The 25,941-nt window shown below is 44.4% G+C and overlaps 1 protein-coding gene across 12 annotated transcripts in view; it reads left to right on the top strand.

Annotated features, from left to right (window-relative positions):
• Positions 1 to 25,941, top strand: part of cspg5a (chondroitin sulfate proteoglycan 5a) — a 68,414-nt gene that overhangs the window by 3,540 nt on the left and 38,933 nt on the right. For all 12 annotated transcript variants that reach the window (XM_079562244.1, XM_079562243.1, XM_079562248.1 and 9 more), the window contains exon 2: positions 19,741 to 20,686. In XM_079562244.1, the coding sequence (XP_079418370.1) occupies positions 19,741 to 20,686 (946 nt within the window). The remainder of the gene's footprint in view (positions 1 to 19,740; positions 20,687 to 25,941) is intronic.

Raw genomic sequence — 25,941 nt, 5'->3', positions numbered from 1 at the left:
ATGTTTAATTGGATTTAAGCCTTCCAGGTTTCATACATAGTTTGCATCCTTTACTCTTGACTGTTGCTCTTCATCTTTATGAGCATGGTGCTAAATCTGCTGCAACCATCTTTTCAATGCAGTTGCACATTTGCCTTCAAGTAAAAGTATAAAATAAACTAGTGGATCTCAAACATTTCACAACAACTATCATCTCAGTATTTGACCTTCCAGGTAGCAGCGGGCCATCTCTAAATTCCAGATGATCCTGCCTTGAACATTGCTACGAAATATATGGTATCACGATGGTGTCCCGTGGCAACAGGACGGCAAATCTGTGAAGTTGGTTTACTCTACCGGGGCCATAGCTCAAGCGTAAATGCCTTCAGTGAGCAGCACTGACACATACATAATGGTATGGAAATGGCAAATCGCTGCGTTAAGTCTTCATCAACCCCGCCCCCCGCACACTAGAGGGAAACCGGGGGAGTATTTCAGCAAGGAAAAAAAAGGAAAGGAAGAAAATGAGAAAAAGAAGGAATGGCACTGCTCTTGAAGGCCCCCAAAAATGTGCTAAAAACAAGGCGAAACACAGCAAAGGGCCTACCCCCGAGAAGAGCACAAAGAGGAGCGGGATTAGGGCCCATCTGCTGAATAATTCATGAGGGGAGCGCGACGGACTGCATTCTCATACACACAGACAGGGGTGAGGGGTGAGGGGTGAGGGGGGGAGAAGGGGGGGTGTAAACACAGGAAGAGAGAGAGACGGACGGCTGATTTTTCACTTTGTTGTGCGCAGAACTGTCCACAACACGGCAGCTGCGCCACGCTCCACCTGACGCCTTCATCTCCTCTGTGGTTTTTCAGTTTGTTTTTGTGGAAGAGCTGCCACCTTTGATTCATAGGTCAATAGAAGCAGGGGTGTTCACGGGCGCAGAAGGGCAGCCTTGCTTCTACCCCGGGGCCGCTGTGGCTACAGTAGAAGCTTCCCACCGCTGAGTGTGGGATGAATGAATGAATAATGGCTACAGTGTAAAGCAAAGGGTTCCCAAAGCTTTCGGTCCACGACCCTCAAAATCACCCTCACTGCAAAATGTAACGACCAGTCACTGTATCTAGAAAGTTAATCTTGATATTTGGGTTAACTCCACTGTGGGGAACTTTGGGGAACTGTTGGCTTAGCACTTTGAGAAGCCTTTGGTCCCATAAGTGCAGTTCCAGCTTTGGCCTGTAGGGACAAGGTCATACAAGAAGTGCACAGTCTGCTTGAATGGCAGTACAAGTAGCTACCTAGCTCTTTTTTGAGTGTACATGTTGTGTACAGGGTCTTGAAAGGTATAAAATTGAAGGATCACACAGCTGCTAACAATAAACTCCTCAGGTTGTTAGATTATTGGCTTGTATCAAAATCGTTGAATAAAGATAGTACAGTAATCGATAGTCTTCCAACACTCTTAACTCAAGGAGCTGTAACTGTTAATATATACCTTTTTTCCCCTGGTGTTGAAGACATGAAACTCCTCTCATTAGAAAATGAATCGCTCTCTTTTGAAACAAAACAGACCAAACCAACTTCACTGGCATAAGGATCAGCAAGAGGTTTTGTTTAGGAAAAATGTTGAGCTTTTAAAGTTTGGAATTGGTAAGAACACTAGGAGTGTTCTGGATAAATCTAAATGGAAATATGGTAAAAACAGCTTAATCATAGCGGATGTGCATTCTCATGAACATTTAAAGTGCTTTGATCACAGCTGAGTGAGGTGCATTTAGATCAGTCCCTTTGTCCTTTGTACCTCGTTTGTCCCATCATTATTTCAGCTGGTGTCCGAAACACGGACAAGGCCTTCCACCCAGACATTAATGTTAAAGCTAGACAATTATTCTGTGTTTTTCGACTCAGTTAAAAATGAACAAATTGTCTTAAAGTTCACTTTAACATTATTGATGTGCAGTAAAGTGCAGAATTAACAAACTTGCAATCAACACACAACTGCACAGAGAGTGGGCACAGTAGTAGTAGCAGTAGTAGTAGTAGTAGTAGTAGTAGTATATCAGTTGTACTGTAATAATAGCGCCCCTTGTGACGCTCCATACATAAAGGATTGTGTTTACTTGTCTTGGATCCGAGTGCAGGATTTGGGAGCCTTCAAAAGGAAAAAGGGAGGCTCGTGTCCAGGAGTAGTGCACATCTGGACCTTTGTGCTGTGAAACGACACACTGACCCAAACATGTCCTCTCCGCGTGCTATTTTTAACCTAACTTTAAACACAGAGGGAGCTCCATGGCTTCTGAACACACTGGTGCATTTATCAGTCCTATTCTACGCTTTAGTCAAGCTTCTTATTTGACTAACTTTGGACGATTCAGGATCAGGTCGTGTTCAAAATAAAGCTAAATAAGCCTCTGAAATTCAAATCTTTTACTGAGAAACATGATTAAAATGAACAGTGTGGTTTTGCGTGCAGCATTTCTCGAACCAAAAAAATCAATTGTGCATGCTTTATCACAAACATGAAAAGATCAAGAACATATTACTCATATTACATCTTTAATAAAAACTAAATTAGACAATAAATCAATTCATTTACTTAATCTCTTAGTCCCGGATTTTTCCAGTTTGACTTGACCTAAACCTAAAAGCTTCTTGACTGGAGCTCACAGCCTATAGGCCAGTGTAACGCCTCATTTGAAAGCCAAGACCTGCTGCTGGAAAACTCGAACATAAATGAATTAAATGAACATTTATTTGCGGACTATACACCGCCACCCTTTGAACCTTGCTGCTTATAAAACGGTGCGAGAAATGTATAGCTTTTTATGGTCAGACTCAATATCGTGTCATGTGTCACTCTTTCGCTGTCTCCCTGCACATCTGTCCACCAGGGCGGGGGCTTTAGCTTAGGTGGCTTCGAGTGAATGCGTTACATTCTCTCCCTGCAGAAACATTATGGAGGGTCAGCCTGGTTTTACTGGAAATCTCCCGAGCTCCCGAGGCTGTGGGCGCTAACAGACCGAGGAGGGCGGCTCTAAACACGGCCACACTCCCTAGGGGGGGTCGCTGTGCGGGCAGCGCTTTGGCCTCACTGAATACACACGCATTTAAAGAATATAATCAAAGTTCTTTAATAGAGATAAACCTTTATCCTTTAAGTAACCCCAATGTTGAGATTGTTGCCAATCATTGGGAAAATCATCAGGTGAAGTTCAGATTTCGAGTAAAAAGACGATGTGTTGTGTTCAAAACCGGGCTGAAAGACTGAAAAATCCTGACATGTTTGAACAGCATTCCTTTGGTTTCTAAAATCTGAAATATTTCCAAGCACATTGCTATGATCGGTAGCACAAGACGGGGAAGTACAGTCTCCCTGATTGAAATGACGGTTCAGCTTCAGTCCATTCATTACCAGACGCACCATTGACAGCCATAATTAGGCCGATATCGTCAGACTAAATGTCCTCCTGACTCACTCACGCTCCTGTCCGACACAGCCCTTCAGCAGAACTCGCTCATCGCTTCTGCACCAGAGCGAGCGCAGGTCCGCTCAGGCTCAGGTGGATCTGGCCTAAAACACTTTGTCAGTTCTGGCACACGGACGCCGGCGTAACCTTGGGCTAAACCCTCCGCTATCGTCGCTAATCTTTTCCATTAAATCCCACTCGTCCTCCTCTCTCTCCCCTCCCCCATATTTCATACAAGGCCATCTCTGCTTTGTTTTACGCACGGCCTCCTCCTGACACACATCTGCAGCTCATGCTTTGGTTTTGTGCCAAACCTTCCCTCTGGATTATCGTCATAAACATAAGAAAAGGGAAATAGAATATGCTGTATTCTGAGGGGCACAGGAAGTCATCTTCTTCCCTGATGGCACGGGCAAATTCCAAGATGAAAATGTCAGGATTCATGGGGCTCACTTAATGAAAGACTGGTTCAGAGAGCGTGAGATGGACTGGCCATCACAGAGTCTAGATCTTAACCCTCATTGAGAATCTTTGGGATGGAGAAGGCTTTGCAAAGTGCTCACAAAAGAAGGCAAAGTTGGATCTTGTTTACCTCGCCTTCAAGCCGAATCTGTGTTTGTGAGTTTACAAACAAAAGCTCCTGATGCACGTAGCAGCGCGGGAGGGCATCCTGCTCCCCCGTCCCGGTGTGCAGTAAACACCGTGGACAGAGGGACACAGAGTTATTGTGTAGATGAGTGGGGAACGCCTGAGAGGAACTGAAACTTTCTGTTAGATGTGGAGCTGTTATTACATCTTTATCACGTTGGAGTTCTTTCAGTAGAACTAGCTGAGTGTTTTTGGACCCCCTTGTTTTAAATGTTGGTGCATTGTTATTGACGCAATATTCAGTACGACCATAATAATCTACAAACTAGGCAGATTGTGCTTTAAGGCGAGACACGGAAGGTGAAAGTATTGATTTTTCACGCAGTGGTCGAAGTGGAGATTTTTAGCAAGTTTCCTCCCTTTAACATCTTAGTTTTCATGTCAGAGGATAAAAATGACAAAACTTACCCTGTGTGATGTTTATTTTAAGACACGTTCCAAATTATTTCAGTATGTATTTGTATTTCAGGGTCCTTGAATCACTGACATTAATCTCAGAGACCTGGGATGATTAGTTTTCAGGTTAAGCCCAGTTAAGGGAAAAACTACTGAAATAGGACGTTCCACTTTATTATGCAGATCATCATTTTCAAGCAATATGGGAAAGAAAAAGGATCTCTTTGCTGATGAAAAGCGTGAAATAGTTGAATGCCTTGGTCTAGGTATGAAAACCTTCGATATTTCATGAAAGATGAAGCGTAATCATGTGTGGATGATTCAGACATACTCCGGTTTGTGCAGATAAAGGCACAATATGGACGGTTTCCGCCAGACAAATATATCAGATGAATAGAACAGCAGCTACAAAGCAGCGGCCCGGTGGCACAGCGGTTAGCGCTCAAGCCTCACAGCAAGAAGGTCCAGGTCCCATCTGGACGGGGCCTTTCTGTGTGGAGTTTGCATGTTCTCCCCGTGTTTGCGTAGGTTTCCTCAGGGTACTCCAGTTTCCCCTACCACTAAAAACATGTACAATAGATTCCCCTCTGGGGCCAGGACTCCCCAAAAAAAGAGATTATTAATCTCAGTGGGACTATCCTGGTTAAATAAAGGTCAATAAATAATAATAAAAAAAAGCAGCAAACAGGTATTTGAAGCTGCTGTTGCCTCTGGAGTCTCCCGAACATCAAGGTGTAGGACCCTCCAGAGGCTGCAGTTGTGCATAAACCTTCTATCCGGCCTCCCCTAAACGGTTAATTGAAGCTGATGAACAGAAACGGCTGCAGTGGCTCAGAAATACATGAGACTCATTTTCAAACAGTCTTGTTCACTGATGAGGCCGTGTAGCCCTGGATGGTCAGATCAATGGAGTAGTGAATGGTTGGTGAATGGCCGCAATGTCCCAACAAGGCTGTGACGTCAGTAAGGAGGGGGCGGAGTCATGTTTTGGGCCAGAATCATGGTGAGAGAGCTGGTCGGTCCCTTTAGGCCCTTTTTGGATCCCTGAAGGTGTGAAAATGACCTTTGAAAAATATGTGGAGTTCGGCTGCTATGGGCATAAATGGAGAGAAACTCATGATGTGGACCCCCTCTGCTGCGAGGTTCAAAGTGTGGTGAAAAAAGCAGCTGCTTAGTGCAGAAATGACAGTGCTCAATATTTTACATTTGCATATCTTCCAAACAGCTATTTTGATCTTCTCCTGTATTGCCGCCTCTATGTGCACACAGTACATAATGAGTTGCTTTGCACTGCAGTACAGTCAAACATTATGGTCTGTCCTGCCAATATGACACTGGCATCGCAAAAAAAAAAACTCTTTAAAAGAATCCCCACCCCGACGGTAACATGTCCAGGACTTAATGCGCTGTAATTCTGGTGCCACTTTGGAGTCTGTGTTTAGCCCGAGCATAAGGACCGTGTAATTAGCCGCTAATGTGTCCGAACCTCATGGCGCCAACTAGCTCCTGCGTGATTCACGGCCCGTTACGATGATGAAAAGGACGCGGGCAGAGAAGGCGACAGGTTTATGTGCGTTATCTCGGCCGCAGCTTACGGCCCGTGAAATCAGGCGACCCACGCGCCGGGGGAAGACACAATGGAGCCATTTGTGTCTCGACTTGTACAACGTGCAGGCGTCATGAGGAGCGCGCTGAAGCTGGAAGCCCAGTTTGACCGGAACGACAATTTCCTCTCATCGTTTTAGTCAAGGTCATATTTTTGATGACTAAAATTAGACTAAACAAGGGGTTATGCAAAATGGACTTTTTAAAGTTGTGTTTTACCACAAAGTTGTTCTCTCGTCAAAAACAGACCTGGAGTTTGGACCCACTCGCGCTGCTTTGAGTTATCTTTGAAATCTCCCCAGTGGCTGTTCTTTGCTTGCTTGGAAGCCAGATTCATCGCTGTACCTGTGAGTCCGGTGACCGTGGCATCAACTGCATTTCCACACCCGTACATACGCAGCGAACAGGAAGTGGAGTAAACCAATGAGCGAAGGGCGAGCGTCTGCTGTTGATGCGGCGTTATTACCGGTTCAGTGTTAATATTCCATATATCCCAAACTGATGTCCCTCAGTATAAAAAGTACAGAGGGACATCAGTCTGGTCTCGCCAGTTCAGTTCTGTGAAGAGATGAGCTTCCTGAGGCTCCTCCTGATGGGCTGCACGATTCTGAAAACAACAAAACAGATATTGCAATTCAATTTGATTCAATTTTAATTTTCTGTATACATAACTTAAAAAAGCTCACGCACACTGTCTCACTCTTTTACACGGCTTTTATAGCAGCAACGTTTGGGTCACTCTGACCTTCATCAGACTTGACTCCAAGTCTAATGAAGGTCAGTTAAGTAATCGATTCTATTACGCACCTGTCGCCTTCTCGGATGTGCAGAGCTTCCACTTAGTATTTATACTTATACTAAGTATTTACAGTACAGCATATGGTTTATTTTTCTTGCAGTTGATCATTGAGCTGCAGATAAACTTCTGAAACTGCTGTTAAACTTCATGGTACATTTACTACATTTCAGCTTCATCATCATTATATGGAGTTGTCTGGAAAAGCATCCTTAGTTTTAATCACTCTCAAACGTGACGCTCTCAGACTCTTTCTCCCCGTGGCTCCACACATGGAGTTATTTTTCAGCAACTGCAGAGCAGACAAACATGATTCTCCTGAAGCCACTTCTGATTGGCCAACAGCCAAACGATGTACGGCTCGGTCATTCTGACTGGAGAACATATCTTTTGCTCAAAAGCAGGAGGGGCAAGGCAGGGAAAAAACAAACAATAAAAACCCTCAGTGCCTTGAGATCAGGTTATTACAGAAACGATTGGATAAAAGTTAATCGTGCAGCCCTACTGATGTCCTATGTCCAGGAAATGCTTTCCTCACCTCTTGATCTCTTGCTAAGCTTAATCTGTTCACTAATGCAGGCGGGAAATATGTACGATCGAGCGTGATTAAAAACCCGGCTCGTCTAATGCAAAGAAATCATCTTTCACAATTCATATTCCCAACAAAGAAAGAAGAAAAAGATGCCGATCAAGCGAAAAGTATCTGGCAACATTTCCCCTTTAAGTCACCTTGTGTGCGTCTCCACCTGCCAGTGTCCACTGTCCTCATGCAAATGCCCCATCTGCCCACAGACCTCGCTGCAGAAGTGGAGGACAAGGTCGTCGGACGCTTTGGCAAAGTTTCTTTCTTTCCTTTCTTGGATAAGACGAACTAAATGACATTACACAGCGCTGCGATGTGCTGAGCGGGCAGCGTCCTCCGCTTTACCCTTGGACTTTCATTTACATCACCGTGTGGGACAAATGGAACAAAATAAGTTAAAGTGATGCCTGACTTTCTGATGCTACAATGTTGTGAAAACTGACTTAGCGATGTCTTGAGGTGAGAGATGAGCAGTGTTTTCATGAATTGTCCATAATTTGGTCATCTTGGTCAACTTTTGGCTCACTTAGCTTATCTTGTTTTGTCTGCTTGAAAGTATGAAGTTTGTGAAGGTGTTTGCTGTTGGATTGGATGGATTTGTACTTGATCCATGGGAAGATTGTGTAAAATGATTTTTCTCCAGGCTACAGCTGCATTTTATAGCTTTGTGTTGAAGGTCTGTGCTGAGAGCCTTGTTCTGATTTCTAAAGATGATTCATTCTTGAGTATAATTGTATGTACTGGCACAGCAGACTAGCATTAAACCTAATGGAGGACTATTCCATGTCTGCTGCATTGACACCAATCAAACGCCTTATCGCTGTTTAAAGAAGCAGGGCCACTGTTTGTCTCACCTGCTCAGAACAACATCTACACTAAAGTGATCTAAACCAAGAACCAAACCGACAGAAGCACAGTGCAATGTTTCGCGAAAATGTCATGTGGTGGCAGCCTCTGGTCTCTCTCCCATTGCCTTTTTATTTCTTTGTCTGTCACACTTATAACAAACAAGCGCGAGGGAGTAACTTTAGTGCATGAACACAGTAGAAAAGCTCTCCTTACAATGTCCAGCTGATTCACTGGCCAGAGGGTAACGCTCGGCCAATCACAGCGCTCCTGGTGCGGTGACGGAGAGAGACGCTGTTTTGACAAACAAAGCCTTTAACTCCGACAGCAGGGGCGCGGTCAGGCAGTTTGGGCCGGCGTCGGGACACGTGTGTTCGGTGTGGACAGCACCGTCGCTTGTCTGTGGAGGTCGGTGAAGCCGGTTTTGATCGATTGTGTTTGTCAAATTGGCGTCTCCTCGGAGCGCTATGATTGTCCGAGTGTTACTCATGACCTATGAGCCCTCGCGGACCCTCAGATCATCGGGAAGAACCTTTTAACTGTCCCTCAGATTCAAACCAAAACTCATATGGGGGCCTCTTTTAGTTACTATGGTCCCCATGTGTGGAACAGGGTACCCAAGGACCCGAGGTTCGCCCAGAGTGTTCCTATATTTAAAAGTATTTACTTAAAACATTTAGTTAGCTATTTTTATGTATTGGTTTCTTAGGACATTTTAACAATGTTTTTAGTTATTTACTTTTAATTGTCCACATTTTTGGGAGTGCCTGTTAAAGCTTTGAATCTTCATTTTAATATATGCTGGTCAGCTGATCAGCTGAATATTAGAAGGAGAGCTTTTCGACTGTGTTTTTGAGTTATTAAACTCTCTAAATTTGAATCGTAATCGTTGCATACTAAATGTCGGCTACATACATTATACACATGCGCAATGAGCAGCTGTCGGGCTGGGGTCACTTCAGTACAGATGTTGCTCTGAGCAGGTGACATGGAGCAGACGAGAGGAGACCTGAGCATGCCAGGCCGAGACAGGTCGTCAGGTTGGTGTGAACCCACAGGCCGACGCTGTTGTTCACACCACACACATGCGCCCCACCAAAACCTGCTCCACCACCTACGGGAGATCATGGCATTAGTGTGAGGGGCCTTAGACCAGGTCTGTGGCGGCTGATCCATCTCATGCTCCCTGAACCACTCTTTCACAAAGTAAAATAACCTGGTCCTTCAGGATGGTCAGTGTTGCTGAACCTAGACCTGCCCGACCCCAGATCAGACCAGTTCATTACATCCAGGCTTTGTATCTCATTTCTCTGAAGGTGATTTTACAAAGTATATATCTTGTTTTCTTTATATGCAAAGATACTGTTTCCTCTTGCAAATCTTTTTACTTACTGCACATTGAAGTCAAATATTCTTACTACTCATGAGGCCATATTTATATTTCAATCACCTGCTTGTCAAAACTTGGGAACGTGAGCCGAGCTGCCAGACGAACCTCTTTGCACAGATTGAGAAAAGCATCATAAACACGAGGCCGATGGTGGATCTGGAGACGATGGGTCTGATTGTTCACCTGCTGTGCACCGCCACCGCCACCGCCACCGCCGCTTCTTCTTCTGCTGCTTCTGTCCTTGGCGGAGCGTGTCACCGAGTTCATGCACACACCAGAACGCCTCCCCCTCCTCTCGGCTCGCGCACGCCTCCTCTGTCTGCACGTGCACGCTCCTCCGTCCCGCCACACTGTCCCATTAGCATTCAGCATTCACCTTCACACACACATGCAGTCGCGGTCCGGGTGAGAACGGCTTTAGTGACCGTAGACTGGACTCGATCCGGCTCTGGCAGAGTGGTCAACCTCGTTGTGTCTCTAGAAACTGGCGCAGTGTGAATTTCAGTTCTGATGAGATTGAAGAGAAAGTTTATAAATGCTTTAGTCTTTATTTGCTAGTTGCTAAATTGTACTACTCTTCTTCTCCCAGCTTTAAGTGGTACACACTCTTAAACGCAGTACTTTTCAGACAGATGTAGATCCATGTGTAGCACAAAGGCGACCGAGATGACGGTGTAATCCAAATATGGTCATTTGCTTCAGCGGCTAAAGACAGGGGAAATATGCACATGTGCAGACGTTACTAAACTCTATAGGGCTGTTTTCTCCAAACGAGGTTTTCATTCCACTCTCTCAACAACATCTCCACTTTAGCAGCTCCTGCAGACTCCGCACTTTACAGACTTTACAGAAATGCCCGACATCAGCGTTAGCAAAAAGTGAAATATTTTTTTAAACAACGTTTAGCTTTTGAGACGCTAACAACACATTTAGATAATTAGCCTAGCTAAGCGCTAATAATGATACAAGACCATTTTTATTTGATGACATCAAAATCCCCACTTTCACCCATAAAAACCACACGAACACAAACCAACTGGGGACAATGACGTCACATCTCGGGAAAACGAGATCAGATCAAACCTCTTTTGGCTAATGAAACAAGTACGTGATTTCTCAATTCAGATGATTTTGTATTAAAAAAAAAGGTTTTAATCTCTAAACCAGCACCTTAACCAAGCACATTATCTCCAGTTTGGCATTACCCAAATCTAAAAGCTTCTTGGAAAAACAGTCAAAATAGCAACAAAAACGAGACATGAACAATGAAGAAAATACAACAAAAAACGTGACAAAAACGTGAGAGCCAAACAGGAGAAAATGTGCTTGGTTAAAGTGGGGATTAAGATGTTAAAAGTGAACCTGATTTCAAGTGGGATTTCTGCATCTTCCATTGGCATTTATCTCTTTTTTTTTTTTTTTTTTTTCAGTGTATAAGCCGTTTTTATCCATAACACCTGTTATGGATCAGCAAAAGTTTGAAATTGATATCTCTGTATTTATTTATTTCTCCCCTGGTCACCTGGTCACACTCAGGAAACCTCCCAGTGGCCTGTGTGGAACAAAACAAAAGTGCGAGTTGCGTGTTTGATGTTTCTGCTCCAGGGAGAAGCCTGAGTCTTGCATGAGGAGCAGTTTTAATTTGCGTGTGTTCTAAAGAGGCGCAGGTTGTAGAAAAGGCCTGTTTGCTGCATGGATGCTCAGGGAAACTGCAGCATCTGGGACTGAGAAGGACCGGACACGTGACGTTCATACCACGACTCAGCCTACAGTTCTGCCGTCATTTCACTGATGGAGTCAAGGGAAAAACAAAAATATATATCATTTGCAACTGGGATGTTTTTTTTTCTCTGATGAGCGGTTTGGATCTCATAGCCAACGGGACAAGCTTGTTCTTTGACTAAACTGTCTCATTTCAGTTGTTCATGAAATGAACTTCTGTCATTTACAATGACAGAAGTTCATTTCTGTCATTGTGAAACTTGTTCCATTTGCAACCTCATTGTAGACCGTATAAACCGACTCAAAAATCAAAGGGTTTAATTCAAGCATATTAAAGCCTTTTTTATAAGGTAAGCAGAGGTGGGTAGAGTCACCAAAATATTTACTCAGGTAAGAGTCACTTTACTTTGAAGTCATTTTACTCAAGTAAAAGTAAAAAAGTACTTGCAGAAATGTTTGCTTGATTACAGTGAGTAAGTGTGACAACATAAAATGTGTGAAACAAAGTATAAAATCATGTGGAAATATTGATATTTACAAAGAAAATGCCAAGAAAATGGCAGAAAATACAGAGAAAACCAAATGAATCTAAAGAACAAGGTGCATGTGGTGATCGACATCCATTTCACAGATCAGAGTGAAACATTTACTCATAGTGGGAAGAGTAAGACTGATTGTGACTACAGTACAGATACTTCATTATATTATACTCAAGTAGTACTACTCTCCTTTGAAGATAAGATGGCACTTCTCCCAGTGTGATCAAAGGATCTAGATTCTAGACACCTCTCCAGGTGCTACTACTCTTGCGATTAACCGTTAACCGTTAATCTTAACTAGTTTGAAACATAAAGAAAGGACACACACCTCACCCAGAAAGTCCTACAGAGTCCAGGTGTTGATTACAACGTGGCTAGTGCCTCTCTAATAACTCTAAAATCCAGATAAAACAAAATCCTCGCCGCGCGCTCCCACCCTCGCCGCGCGCTCCCACCCTTGCCGCGCGCTCCCACCCTCGCCGCGCGCTCCCACCCTCGCCGCATCAAAGGCGTGAAAATCCTTCTATTTCCGACACAAGCACAATCTCCTCCTGTCTCCGGCCGCATCCTCCGTTACCCACGGTTACGCGGCCCGGGAGCGTCGCCACGGCAACAGATCCGTCCCGCATCCCGCCACCTGTGGAGCCTCAAATGAAAGGATTTATGTGAGCTGAGCGAAAGGAGAGTCCAGACGAGGGGGGGGGGGGGGGGGACGAGGAAGTACAAATGGTGTCACCGTGAGAAGGCTTTCAGTGTAAGGCTGGATCAATGCAATATGCAGAAGTCATGTTATAGAACTGAAGGTGAAAATATTGATTTGCTGAGATTTGTAGATCGTGTTCTCCCTTTACATCTTAGTTTGAAGTGACCGAGCTGGAGATCTCCAGGAAGTAACAACAACATGGCGCCGCCCCGTCCAGTTTCGCACGCTTATTCATTCACGAATACTGACCTGTTGGCATCCACGTGTAGCACGAAAAGCAACTGAGATGAAGCTGTAAACCAAATATGGTCATTTCCTTTCTGGACTGGAAAACTAATCATCATCTTAATGAAGACATGACCCACATTTACTTGAATTAAAGCAGTACTAAGTAACTTGTTTACCTTAAAGGGACTATACGGGGTTTAAAAAGTTAAGTAAGTTAGTAAAGTAAGTATTCTCCTCCCATACATGTTCCTCCATGTCCTAATGTGTCCTTTAATCCTGCACTGTCACTCAAAAGGTGTGTCTGAAGTGTCGTCATGCATGAGCTTAATATAGAAGCTGCAGTTTTGCATAAGACCTGAGGTGGCAGTAGTGAGTACAAAAATGACCAACTTGCATCGAGCTTCTTTAATAAATCCTCTCCGTAGTCCCTCTGGGGGTAATACAAGTGTTGGGATGATTGGGGGGTCTTTCATCTCCCCCTGGTGTCTCTGACCAGAAAACCACAATTGCAACTGGGCTGCCTCCGGGTCAGAGTCACAAATTCACAATAATAGAATCACGAGGAAGAAGCTAACAGGCTAACAGGCAAAGCTAACTGCGGGCTAGCGCCACTTAAACAGTATTTACAGCCAAGTTTGAGTGAAAAAAATGATTGTGTAATTGGATGAACAATATCCCTCTGTCCCTTTGTCTTTTCTGTCAGCGTAGGATTTACTCTCACGGACAATTAATGAGTAAAAAACACAACATGCTACGACACCTGCAGTGGCGCTTATGTCCCTTATTAGTTCAAACCGATTCAAATGCACTGGACAGGTTCATGTTCCGTCTGTGATGCAACAAAATCCAGGAAATATTCATCTGGAGTAGAAGGAGAAACAGTTAAAGTGAAATGGATCAGATTCCGATTTATGAAACTCTTTTGCCAAAATCTCATCATCGCACCTTTGTTGTCGATGGTTAGAAAGAACTGTGCTTCCAGCCCTGATTAAAGCCATTGATTTTGCACTATAGATGCTCTCCCTTCCCCCTCACTCACACCAGACCGTCTTCATCTGATTAAGAGTGCACGGTTTTGTAAAGAACAGTGTAAACCTCAATTGATGTTTTCACTCTGGTGTCTCGCCTTAAAGGAACAGGCCACCGTTCTTCCACACTGAGATATGTTACGTACCGTCTGGTCTTTGAAGCTACCACGCTCTTCCACAGGCACAAACTTCATCCCCATCTGGAGCCATAGGAATACATTGGGAGAGGCCAAATGCTAACAACATCTTTAGTCGTTTTGCGTGACTGAGGGCACACACAAAGACCAGACAGGTACACATCAACTCGTCTAAGCTCAGGTAAGACCATATCTCAGTATGGAAAAACGGTGGCCTGTTCCTTTAAAAACATAATCTGTCACTGGACCAGTGGCGTACAGGGTGATCCGTCTGCTCGGGATACAGTACAAGCAGATTAATAGTTGAGGCAGATTTCTTCTAAAATAAACACAATCATCTTGGTGTTTTCAAAGAAGGAAACAATGGGGTAGTTTGACAAGGGGGCGTTGAGGCCTCTGCTCCAGAAGAAACAATGAATAAGAAACTACAGACATTTCTAATTTACAATTCTATAGCTTATAATGAAGATGAGCAAATTAAAATGTAAATATCCCATTAAATTATTTGGGGGTTTTCTTTAGAGACAAAATGTCATAATCTACAGATGATGCCTATAAAATTGCTATTGGAAATTATAATGTGAAATGAAAATATGGCTTTAAGTGTTAATTTCACCTTTAAATCTGGTGGATCAATTTACCCTTAGGCCTGGTTCAACGTCTCCCACTCTTGGAGTAATGTGAGCCAAGATTTTTGAAGATGCAAACAGAAAACATCTCACAATGTGTGTAAATAGTTCTATTTTATATGTATATTATACATTTTTTACACAATAACCAAAGCAAAAAGTGGCTCAGCATTATTTTGTTGTATTAATTGCCTGTTAAATGAATGGGCTTTGGAGGACTGTGTCTCCTCGAAACAATCAAACACACACTCCCTCTCCCCAGCCCGAACAGGAGGGGGGCTGGGACTGACCCCAATTACCCCTGCGTCCCGCCCCGGCCCACCCATCAGCGCATGCATGTCGCCGCCTTCTGCATGAGGACACTTGTAGGCCTTTATCAGACCCCTCGCCCTGTAGCCCACAAAAGCAGATCCAGTGAGTTGGCTAATAGATATCTGGATCATTAAGACTCTGCTGTTTTGGACGTTTTGAATCAGCTTAAATATGTCTGTGTTCGGTAAACGCAAGAAAACATTACTAAACTGTAGCGATTCATCTTCTTCTCAGTGTTTAGAAGGAGAACAATGGCATCATGACTGTCAGATTGCGTCTCAGCCCACTCCGTCTGAACCCAGAGCATCAGATGAAGAACGGGACTTTAGGTTGTTCATTTTTAGCTAATTAGTCTGAGATGATCCGGATGAGTGACTTTAGAGCAGACTTTTTAGGCAACATTACTTGAGTCTTTAAAAATTGCTACAGGTGATATTGACCTGGCCTAAAAAATGCACAGTGTTTTTCCGTGTCCTCGTTGTGGACGGAGAGACTGTCAGGAAAGCACTGTGACATTTGGCCAGCCGCTGGTGTGGATGGTCCCGGTGGACGCCCTTTTGAAACAGTTTTGACACTCGTCTTCTGTCCCTGTCACTGCGCCTCTCTGTGCCCCGGCCTCCTCCTGTCACATCCTGTTATCTCGGAACTTTTCACTCAAACGTTTTTGTTCTACCTCTTTTTAAAGGCAGCACAGTGTAAAGCCCAGTGCACCTGAGCTGATAAAATCGCCGTATGGATTTTTGGTTTTTGTCGGTGTATTATTGCTCTGTTTGGGCTGCGGGTCTGTGTTTTGGAGCTGTGTCTGCTGTCCCAGGCTGATGTGTCCAACAGCACTGTATTATATCTGCTGCAGAGATTAGCCTCCGAACGACCTCACCTTCAAAGTCTGGAAAATGTTAAGTTCAATAAAGCGTGGCTTCAAATGGGCCCATATTCAGGTTAAGTTTCATTCACTTATTTGTATCACGAGTTTCAGATGGTTTGGGTGGAGTGATGGATGGTTGGATGAATGGATGGATGGATGGATGGATGGATGGATGGATGGATGGATGGATGGGTGGGTGGGTGGGATGGATGGATGGATGGATGGATGGATGGATGGATGGATGGATGGGTGGGTGGGTGGGTGGGATGGATGGATGGATGGATGGATGGATGGATGGATGGATGGATGGATGGATGGATGGATGGATGGATGGATGGGTGGGTGGGTGGATGGATGGATGGATGGATGGATGGATGGGTGGGTGGGTGGGTGGATGGATGGATGGATGGATGGATGGATGGGTGGGTGGATGGATGGATGGATGGATGGATGGATGGATGGATGGATGGAGTGTGACTGCCATCTTCAAGGGGAGTAAAGCCATCTAAAAGGCTAAAGAACACCAGCTCTGGCCAGAGATACCAGGAATGACGTCTCATGGTTTAAAGAGCAGCGTCTCCACTTTCATGAGCCCATTGCTGATATTCCTTGAGATCATAACCAAGGGTCAGATGTGGCGCAGCTACAATCGGGCACTTACAGTATCGTACTGATGATGGCCATTGGGAGGTGTTGCTGGGGGTAGGTTTTCACAGGGGTGTAGTTCTTGAATTGATTTTGTTTGTTGGGTGAATTGAGGACCCTAGTTTGGACATTTTCATGCAGGTGGAAATGACCACATGGTGTTTTGGTGTTTGTGTTTTGGTATGGCGGAGCTTCGTCTGCTCTGGGTAATTGTATATTTATTTTCGGTTGGACGCTTTGCAAGGGTTCATTGCCATTTTTGGTGTTTTTTTCCTCATGGAATTATGCGTTAGACATTATCTCAATCTTAAACCCTTTCTGTTGTACTGTACATGGAATAATGGAAATTACAATCACTTTTATTCCAGCTACACATTTCCCAGTCCAGTGACTAATACACGGTCTAGAATGAAACATTAATGCCGCTGATGTCACTTTCTGTGACAGTCTTTGCGTAACGCTCTTCATTACAGATTAAGATCAAGTCTATGTTTTGGAGTCCCCATGACCTCACAACAGTTTCAAACAGTGGAGTGTTGTGTGGTCCGTCAACCTCCTGCTGCTCCTTCACCCCAAATCTTACCAAATCCCACCCCCTGTCGCCGCCACTAATCCGTAATCCAAGCTCGTCGCCGCGCAAGTACATTAGGGAATTACACTTTTAATCCAGGGGGCAGCGGAGAGCGCCTGTCTGCATGAGTCAACAGGTCGACTCCCGCGAAACGGATCGGCCAATCGCAGCTATGGTTATTGGATACATAGGCCTTAGCGCAAGGGTCAGCGTCATTTCGCTGTAGGGAAATTTGTATTCTGCATTTTTGACCCATCCTTCACTCCCGCTGGCTGAAGAGCAGATTTTGCAGAATAGACTCCAGCTCAGGCGTAGGCAGCATCAGGCCTGAGGGAAAAAAACATGCAATCACCAAACATACAAAAGTCTTTTCCGTTGCTTTGTAAAATCCATAGGGGATGACTCCCAGACCCCCCTTTGGGCCGACATTGGTGCAGATGGTAGAGCGGGTCGTCTCATGAAGGTCATGGGTTTGAATCTCGGTTCTGGCAGATGCAGACTGCCGTTGTGTCCTTGGGCAAGACTCTTCAACCAATTCCTTTGTGTGAGTGGTTGGTGGTGGTCGTTGGCGCGATGTGAGCAGCCTCGCTTCTGTCAGTCTGCCCCACGGGAAACTGTGGCTACAAATGTAGCTTACCACCATCAGCATGGAGTGAATGAACCCCCTACCTTTCATGTGTGACGCGCTTTGGGTGTGAGTTGTGTCATATGAAAAGCGCTCTACAAATAAGTTTCCCTTCCCCCCTTTGCATGTACAATACTGCATTTAGTCGAAAATAGTCCGTTAAGTGGGGCATTATGCTTTTTGCAGGCAATAATCTTAAACACATCTTTATCACTGTCTTACACTATGGTTAGCACATTCAAATGTTACTCAAAGATGCGTGACTGGGTCAAAATCCACAGCCAGGTTGTTTTTTGATGAAAGAACAACTTTGTAACATGGTAGAAAGCTGTAAAAAGTCCATTTTGCATAATGGGGGCTGGTTCAGTACCAGCCCATTATTTGGTGCACTTTTGGACAGTGAAGAACTGTGAGCTTGGCTGTTTTCAGCTCCTTCTCTGGGGGTAGTTCTTTCAGAACATAATTACCATGGGGATGTGGTTATGTAGCAATGAACGTGTGTAATGCAAGTACATTGTGCATCAATTCAGCCGCTAATTTAAAACCAGTTAGCATCACCCTCTTTTTCGTTTCGTGCATCATGCAGGAGCCGGCAAACTGCAGTGAGTCTTTGTCCTGTAAAAAGCCCACTCATTGCTCGCTGTATTTCTCGCTTAATTACGAATTTTGCGTTGTGAAAAGACTGATCTGGAGTCCTACCTGCAATGAACTTTGTTTGCTAGTGGCTGCGGCCTCACAGGCAGCACAGCGTCGCACCCCTCCTGCAAATGTTGTTCAGAGCAAACATGCAGGTTGTCTTTGTTGGTTTGAATTTTTGGCCTGAATCAGGCATGAACAATCTAAATCATTTGTTTGATTTCTCTGTGAAACTAGTGTCATAAGAACATGTTTTTGTATACTTTACAGTAATACCAATCTACTCTCCATATCTCTATAACTCTAAAATGGCAGTGAGCTACTTATGCTTTGAAGGCAATTGTAAATATGCGACTGAGGTGGAATTCAGACACAAATTTCAACACAATAAAAGCAGATGACTTGAGTTTCCTCTACATTATTTCTCTAAATGTTTTCAGATTGTGTTCCAACATGACTCATCCAGCGTATGTAGAAATGCAGAAAGGGCTGGAGAGTTTAGTGGCTCCTGTGCTTCTGGTTGGACTTCCCCGTCATACACTATTCAGGAGGATGACAGAAGTGGCACACAACTATTTTGAGATCGCTGTCCTCCACTTCGAAAATGGAAAGCCTAAAAGCTTTCTTCACAATGATATTCCTACTGAAAAATGGCTTTAGATTTTGCATGGATGTTCAAAACAAGTTCTTTTTCCCTATCTCCACTGTGTTAATAATTCAGCGAAAGGAAACATTCTTCCATGTCTTTCTTTGCACGCTATAGACTCCTGAAATTGGTCAAAGTCAGTTTTTACTCAAGTTAAAGTAGTGAAGTATTTGCTGTTGAAAATACGTAGAAGTAGAAAGTTCTAAGTGTAAAATAACCTATAATAAACATGAATATTGTGCCCAAATCCACCCTCTGTACGGCAACGCGACGGGGACAAACCTTCTTGCTTGTTGTAAGTCAGTGACATTTGACAGTACATCTGCACAGCGCCACCTACTGTTCATGGTGTGCATTATTAGGCTTTTATAATGAACAAAACACATGACACTTTGGAGACATTTTAGAAATGTAGTGGAGAAGAAAGTGTTATATTCATCATTTAAATGTAGTGTAGTAAAAGTTCACAAATACAAATACTAAAGTATAAACTCTATCTATCTATAAGTACAGTAATTTACTTCATTACTGACCACCTCAGTTTGTCGTTCCCACAGTAAGATATTAGTATTCAAGCTTATAATACTAAAGATTTAAACTTGCAGTAAAAAGCACCATCTCTGGTAATGTGTGCCAATTAATCAAGAACCTCGAGGTCTGAGGGCTACATTTGGCCCCCGGGCCGCACTTTGAGCACCCCTGACCTCGTATTTAAAGCAATAATTGACCGTTGTGTCCTCTTGTCTTTACAGGTAATGAAGTTCTGTCCAACGGCACCGAGCTGGAGACTCCAGCCAATCTCACGTCGCTGCTGCCTGAGGAGGCGCAGCCAGAGAAGGCCGCGGACTCTGTGGTCACGGTAACCGGAGCGGGCGCCTCGGCTGGCCCCAACACCGTGAGCACCGCGAGCCCTCGGGCGGGCCGCATGCCCCGCGCCGGAGAGCAGGACGGGGGCAGCGGCATCTTCACGGAGGCGGTGGATCCCCTGGCGACGCTGGAAGAGGTGGCCGTCCCGCCTCAGATCAGCCCCGATTCGGCCGAGACCGAGCTCCTCCTGCCCAGCAACGCCCAGGAGGAGGAGGAGGTGACGGAGCTCGAGGAGGTGGAAGAGGAGGAGCTTCACACCGCCCCGCCCTGGATCCACAGCAAAGACACGGCTGTTTTCAACATGGACCGGCTCACGACCACCACACCACCGCCCTCCACCAACCCCCCGAGCCAGGACGTCCTGCACGTGGACTTCTTCGACCCTTCCTCGCACGGGCGTGGCCTCGACCTGGCCCCGGCCTCCCCCTCCTCCGTGGCGCACGAGCTGCAGGGGGGCGACCCGACGTCATGGGCCGTGCCGGATAGCTATGACTACCTGACGCCGTACGAAGACGGCGCGTCCCCCACCGCGGAGGACTACTACATGACCACCACGGACGCCTACGAGAGCGACGTGGACCTCCGCCTGTCCCGCACCCGGACCCGAATCCCCGGGCCCAGCTCGTTCCTGCCCGGCGCGGGGCGTGCCGGGGCGGGGGGACCCGTAGCGCGGCCTCCTGCTTCTGCGGACGGCTCGGACGGCAGGGGCGGGTGCAGGGTCGGGTACCAGAGGGTGAACGGAAGCTGTCGCTCGCCCTGTGACCTGCAACAGAACTACTGCCTCAACGGGGGACAGTGCTACCTGCTGGAGGGGATGGGCGTCTTCTGCAGGTACGGAGAACTTCACTTGGCAATATTTGACTGGGAAAACGTGTAAAACAAAGCTGTGGGTTGAGATCATAATGTTAAATACTCTACTGCATACCATTTAATGCAATACTCAGGATACCATCTATTTCATTACAAATGTTTGACTTTGCAGGGAGTATATAGATGGTTATGTGTCATACTAGGGTGGCCGAGCCAAGGGGAGAATTAATCACAAAAAAGCACATTTAGCACACACAAATAAAGTCTTTAAGAGCCATTAAATGAATTGTGCCAAAATCAAGGCCTTTAATATAAATAAAAAACATTCAATTGGATTCAAACTGGTATTATTATCAACCTTTCTTGGAAAATTTAGACATTGCTTAACATTTTTTTACTGCAAAAGATCATCCAAAATACCAAAATGATTCCATTATTCATCCACTCATGGGCTCTTGAACAACTTGGCTCTCCATGTCTCTGTATCTTCATTTTGGTAGAAAATACATCTATAATTGAGTAGTTGAAGAGTAGTTCTTTTCCTCCTTTGTTTTCCTTCAATCATGACCTTTTGTGGCTGTTCCCAGAGTCTGTTTCTATTGCGAGCCTGTTTTGCTCCGATTACAGCAGTGGTTCTCAAACGTTTCAAACCAAAAATATGTGTAATGAAAGATGTTATATGTAATGTAGAATCTCAATGATCTTCCAAGTAAAATCAGGCCTAGATCGAGATCAGATCAGGACTAAACCAGGTCTTAAATGGAGCTAAATCCCAAAATAGACCTTTCTAACCTGGTGTACAAATGTCAAACCAGAATAAACACTTGACTTAAATGCATTACTAAAGCATCAATGATATTAAGAAAGTGTTTGCAAAAGCTCTCATTCGTCCAGAGATTATCCATCATCGTAAAGAATTCCAAATATCATTGACTGGACAGGGTTGATTCAGTTGGAGACGTTTTTCTTCTGTCTTCAGAAGTGTCTTCTCTTGTAGTCAAAACATAAGACTCTTGTAGTTACATTTACTTACACTTTGACTAGAAGAGCAAGAAGAAGCTTCCGACAACTCGACCAACTCAGTCCAGTCGATGATGTTGAACCTCTATGTTTCAAAATAAAGAACAATCCTGAAAGTCATCCTTCACTGATAAAGGTTTGATTTAAGTTTGTGACCAAAGGGAGGACATATTGTCTCCACCTGAAGTCCAAAATAGGAAAGAATGCGCCTGCTGTTGTTGCCATAAAGTCTCTCTCCGTCATGTGAAACCAGAGCTCTGTTCGCTCTCACAGTGTCTGTCTCGGATAGTTTCAGATTTACAAGTGTTTGTATCCAGGACATATGGGAGGGATTAGCCAACAAGGGTTTTTATGAGGAAATGTCCATTCTCCAGGCCAGAGTGAGATTGCATGGATCATGACGACGCTGCTCCAAAACCGTTTTAAACACTGATTTGTTGTAGTTCTGAGATTTGGCCTGGCCACTGTTCAGAGGCTTTAAGAGGTCTTTATTTAGCTTTATCCAGATGTGTAAGAGTTTTAAGCAACTTCTAGAACAGATGATGAAATTCAGGTGTACACAAAACCTTTTGTTGCATGGGCAGACACTAACTTTGTAGCTCTCGCCTCATGAAGGTGATTCCTGGGCCGTGTTGGGCCTTCCTGTGTGGACTTTGCTGGGTGGGTTTCTCCACTTTCCCCTGCTCAACCCAAAACATGCACAGTAGACTGAAAACACGTGGTACACCTGGCCAAGAGACACTGTTTGAAGAATGGGTCAAATGCAAAGGAAAAAAACAAAATCCCAACTGAGACAATCAAGTCTATAGTACATATTCCAAATCATGTTTAGAGGAAAGGAGCAGCTGAGGTGGCTCGGGCATCTGTTCTGGATGCCTCCTGGTTGCCTCCTGCGGGAGGTGTTCCAGGCATGTCCTAGTGGGACAAGGCCTCGTGGAAGGCCCAGGACACGGTGGTGGGACTATGTTTCCGAGCTGGCCTGGTGTCGCCTCGGGGTCAGAACAGCTGGAGGAGGTGTGTGTGGACCGGGAAGTCTGGACATCTCTGCTGAGACTGCTGCTGGATGGATGGATGTTTAGTAGTGATGGCAATTTGATCGCTGCATATGGTACTCCAACATGCATGAATAAAACAAAACACAACTCTCTCTGCCTATTTTTCTTGTGGGAACATTTTGTAAAATATGGTCAAAGGTTGTTAAGGGCAAAGGCCATTACAATCACAATGGAGCCTGAGTTACTTTAAAGGTGCACTATGGAACTTTTTATGTGAGAAAAAAAGACTTAATATGTGTGTGTATTTTACTTTTTAGTGGTGTTATGGGTGCAGCATGGCATCTTTGCTTTCCCTCACAGTGGCCGTTATCACGCTCCAGAATCAATGGTTTTTGGGTTTCTGGCCCGTTTCTGGTACGAACCACTAAAAACAATTGATCCTGGAGCGTCTTAGAGGTCACTGTGAGGGAAAACAAAGTTGCCATGCTGCACCCATAACACCACTGCCTCATTAAAAGGTCAAATGTGTTTTTCACCCAAAAAGTTGCATAATGCACCTTTAAAGATACATTATGTAATTTTTTATGCGAGAAATTTTTTGTTTGCTATTTGTGCGTATTTGACATTGTAGTGACCCAGGAGCTGTGTGAGTGGTCAGCATGGTTCCTTTAAGAAAACCTTCAAAACAATTGATCCTGGAGCGTCCAGGAGACCACTGTGATGGAAAGTTAAGGCGTCATGCTGACCACTCATGCAGCCTCTGGATATGACAAACAAGAGTGTGGGTCTCATTCTGCTTTCTGATTGTCCCATGTAAACTTTTATTTTATCTCATCAAAGGCTACATTCAGACTGAGGCTGAAGCGACCCCAAGTCTGATTTTTTTTTTGGCGCCCCTGTATCTGATCTTTTCATTACAGTCTGGACGGATACGCATCTGATCTTTTGCAATGACTTCAGTCTGAACAGCCAGGTCACATTTACCCGACAAACGTCATCCATGTACAACAGATTCCATTCATTCTGCAGCAAAGTAGACGGGAGTGGAGAAAAACTACACGTGCACTTGTTATGAATGAAGTTAGCGCGAGTGAAGCCGTTCACCCTCTTCTCCAATGAAAGTCCATGCCGCTGAATTCCAAAGCAGCACGTTCCTCGTTAAAGGAATAGTTCACCGTTCTTCCATACTAAGACATGTTCTTACCTGAGCTTAGACGAGTTGATACGTCCCTGTCTGGTCTTTGTGCCCGTGGAAGAGCTTGGTCACTTCTAACTTCACCCCGTTTGGAGCTATAGGAATATACTGGGAGAGGCTAAACAACGTCTTTTCGCGTGACTGAGGGCACACAAGTACCAAACAGGTACGCACCAACTCGTCTAAGATCAGGTAAGAACAGATCTCAGTATGGAAAAATGGTGAACTATCCGTTTAAAGACATCGCTGCCTCTGCTCCACAAAAGTCCATAGTCCAAAAAACAGTCTCTCTACCTTCTTAAAGTGATCTAGTTATTGATGTTCTCGCTCCGTTCGCCTCCTAAAAAGGCAGGGCCGTCTACTGCGTGACACACTGGAGCCGCATCCTGTTCAGACGGAGATCACAGACAGGTCGCATTTGAGGGTAATATCAACAACCTTCAGAAAATCAGATTTTAGCATTTAGCCTGAAGTCTGAACGTAGCCTAAATCTCCTATATTTCTTAAATATTTCATCCAAATCTCACAGGACCTACTTTTTAAAGGCTCAAGAAAGTCCATAGCCTTCTGTTGAAATGATCTCTCAGTATAACAATTAGAACAGCTTTTAGAACAGAGTTTGTTGTGGAATGAAATCTCGGGCTCTAAATGTCAGCTGACACACAATACAGCAGAAATATAGAAATGCTATTTTAGGCAAGCGATATCTAATGAACATCAGGGTGTGTCAGATCGAGTAAATGTCACCAAAGGACACACACTGAACAGATTCCACAGAGCTCATCACAGGCTCAGAAGTAAATGTGCTCATGTCACTAAGATCCTAAGAATGTTGAATTTGCTTAAAAATGAAAATGAACTTTTGTAGGAATTTATCAAACTTTTATTGTATTGTGTAAGTACATAATTGGTCTGTTTAATTATATCAAGCTCCAGCCAATCAGTACATGACTAGTTAGTGTCCAGCTGCACTTATTTACATGCAAAAATATGCACTCACATACGACAAAATATACTGTACTCCAGCTGTGGTTTTTGAATATCACATCAACACACTGGGAAATCTTCAGCCAAATGAATAAAACCGAAGTGTTTGTGTTACGAAACATCCTATGTTCGGTTATTGGCATTTTACCAGTGCTTTGAAATTCAGTAGAATTGTCTTTTTTTCAAACTTTTTGCTCATGTGTCTGTCAATCCTCTTCAGTTCTGTGCAGGAAAAGACATTTATGAAAATCGAAAGGTAAACATTTAAAGCCAATTAAAAAAAGCAAAGTCAGATATGATGATAAAATGGCACACCAGGTTCTATGCGAAATTTGAGTGTGAGCTAAAAGTATTTGGACCTTTTACTCTTGGGCATGTCAGTAACAAAGTCAGTAACAACACTGACTTTTCATATTTTGACATTTTCATGTAAAGCCGTGTTTTTATTAATTTCCCCCTATATATTATTGACATTGACCTCCATTAAAACTACACTTTTTGATTTCTCTGCCATGACACTTTAAAATCTTAAATTCTTTCTGATTAGTGGTTTCTCCTGATTAAAAGTGGTAACATTTTATAGTCCATACATTAACAGTATTTACACTAGGCCTGTTTATAGAAGGCTACAGTCCCCATTGTTTTTCTATGGGTTTTATAGTGCTTTTGTGGGGTTAAGAGGGTCAGGGCTGGGGGGGTATACTTGCTTAGGGGCACTTTCACAAATCTACGAGGGGCCCTGGTTGCCAGTGTGAGTGTCACTCAGCAGCATGTGTGAGGTTTGGGATGCACTTTGCAGATCTGTTACAGTGCAGACAGGGGAATAAACTCTGTCACAGCCCCATGATGTGGGTCAGTGGAGCAGTGGAACACCAAAGGCCTCATGTGAAGAGATAAACAACACTATGCCACCTATAGTAGAAATGATCCATCCATCCGACCATCCATTTTCTTCCACTTGTCCGTTTCCGAGTCGTGGCATTGCACCAGCTCCTCCTGCAGGTGGTGGGTCCACGCGACTGACCGGGCCTGTTGGTCTCTCATAGGGGGCTTCTGAACTGCTCTCTGTCTGCCCTGTC

The sequence above is a fragment of the Gobius niger genome (assembly GCF_951799975.1).
Source record: "Gobius niger genome assembly, chromosome: 8".
In the NCBI taxonomy this organism is placed as follows: domain Eukaryota; kingdom Metazoa; phylum Chordata; class Actinopteri; order Gobiiformes; family Gobiidae; genus Gobius; species Gobius niger.
This window is presented reverse-complemented; position numbering and strand designations above follow the sequence as displayed.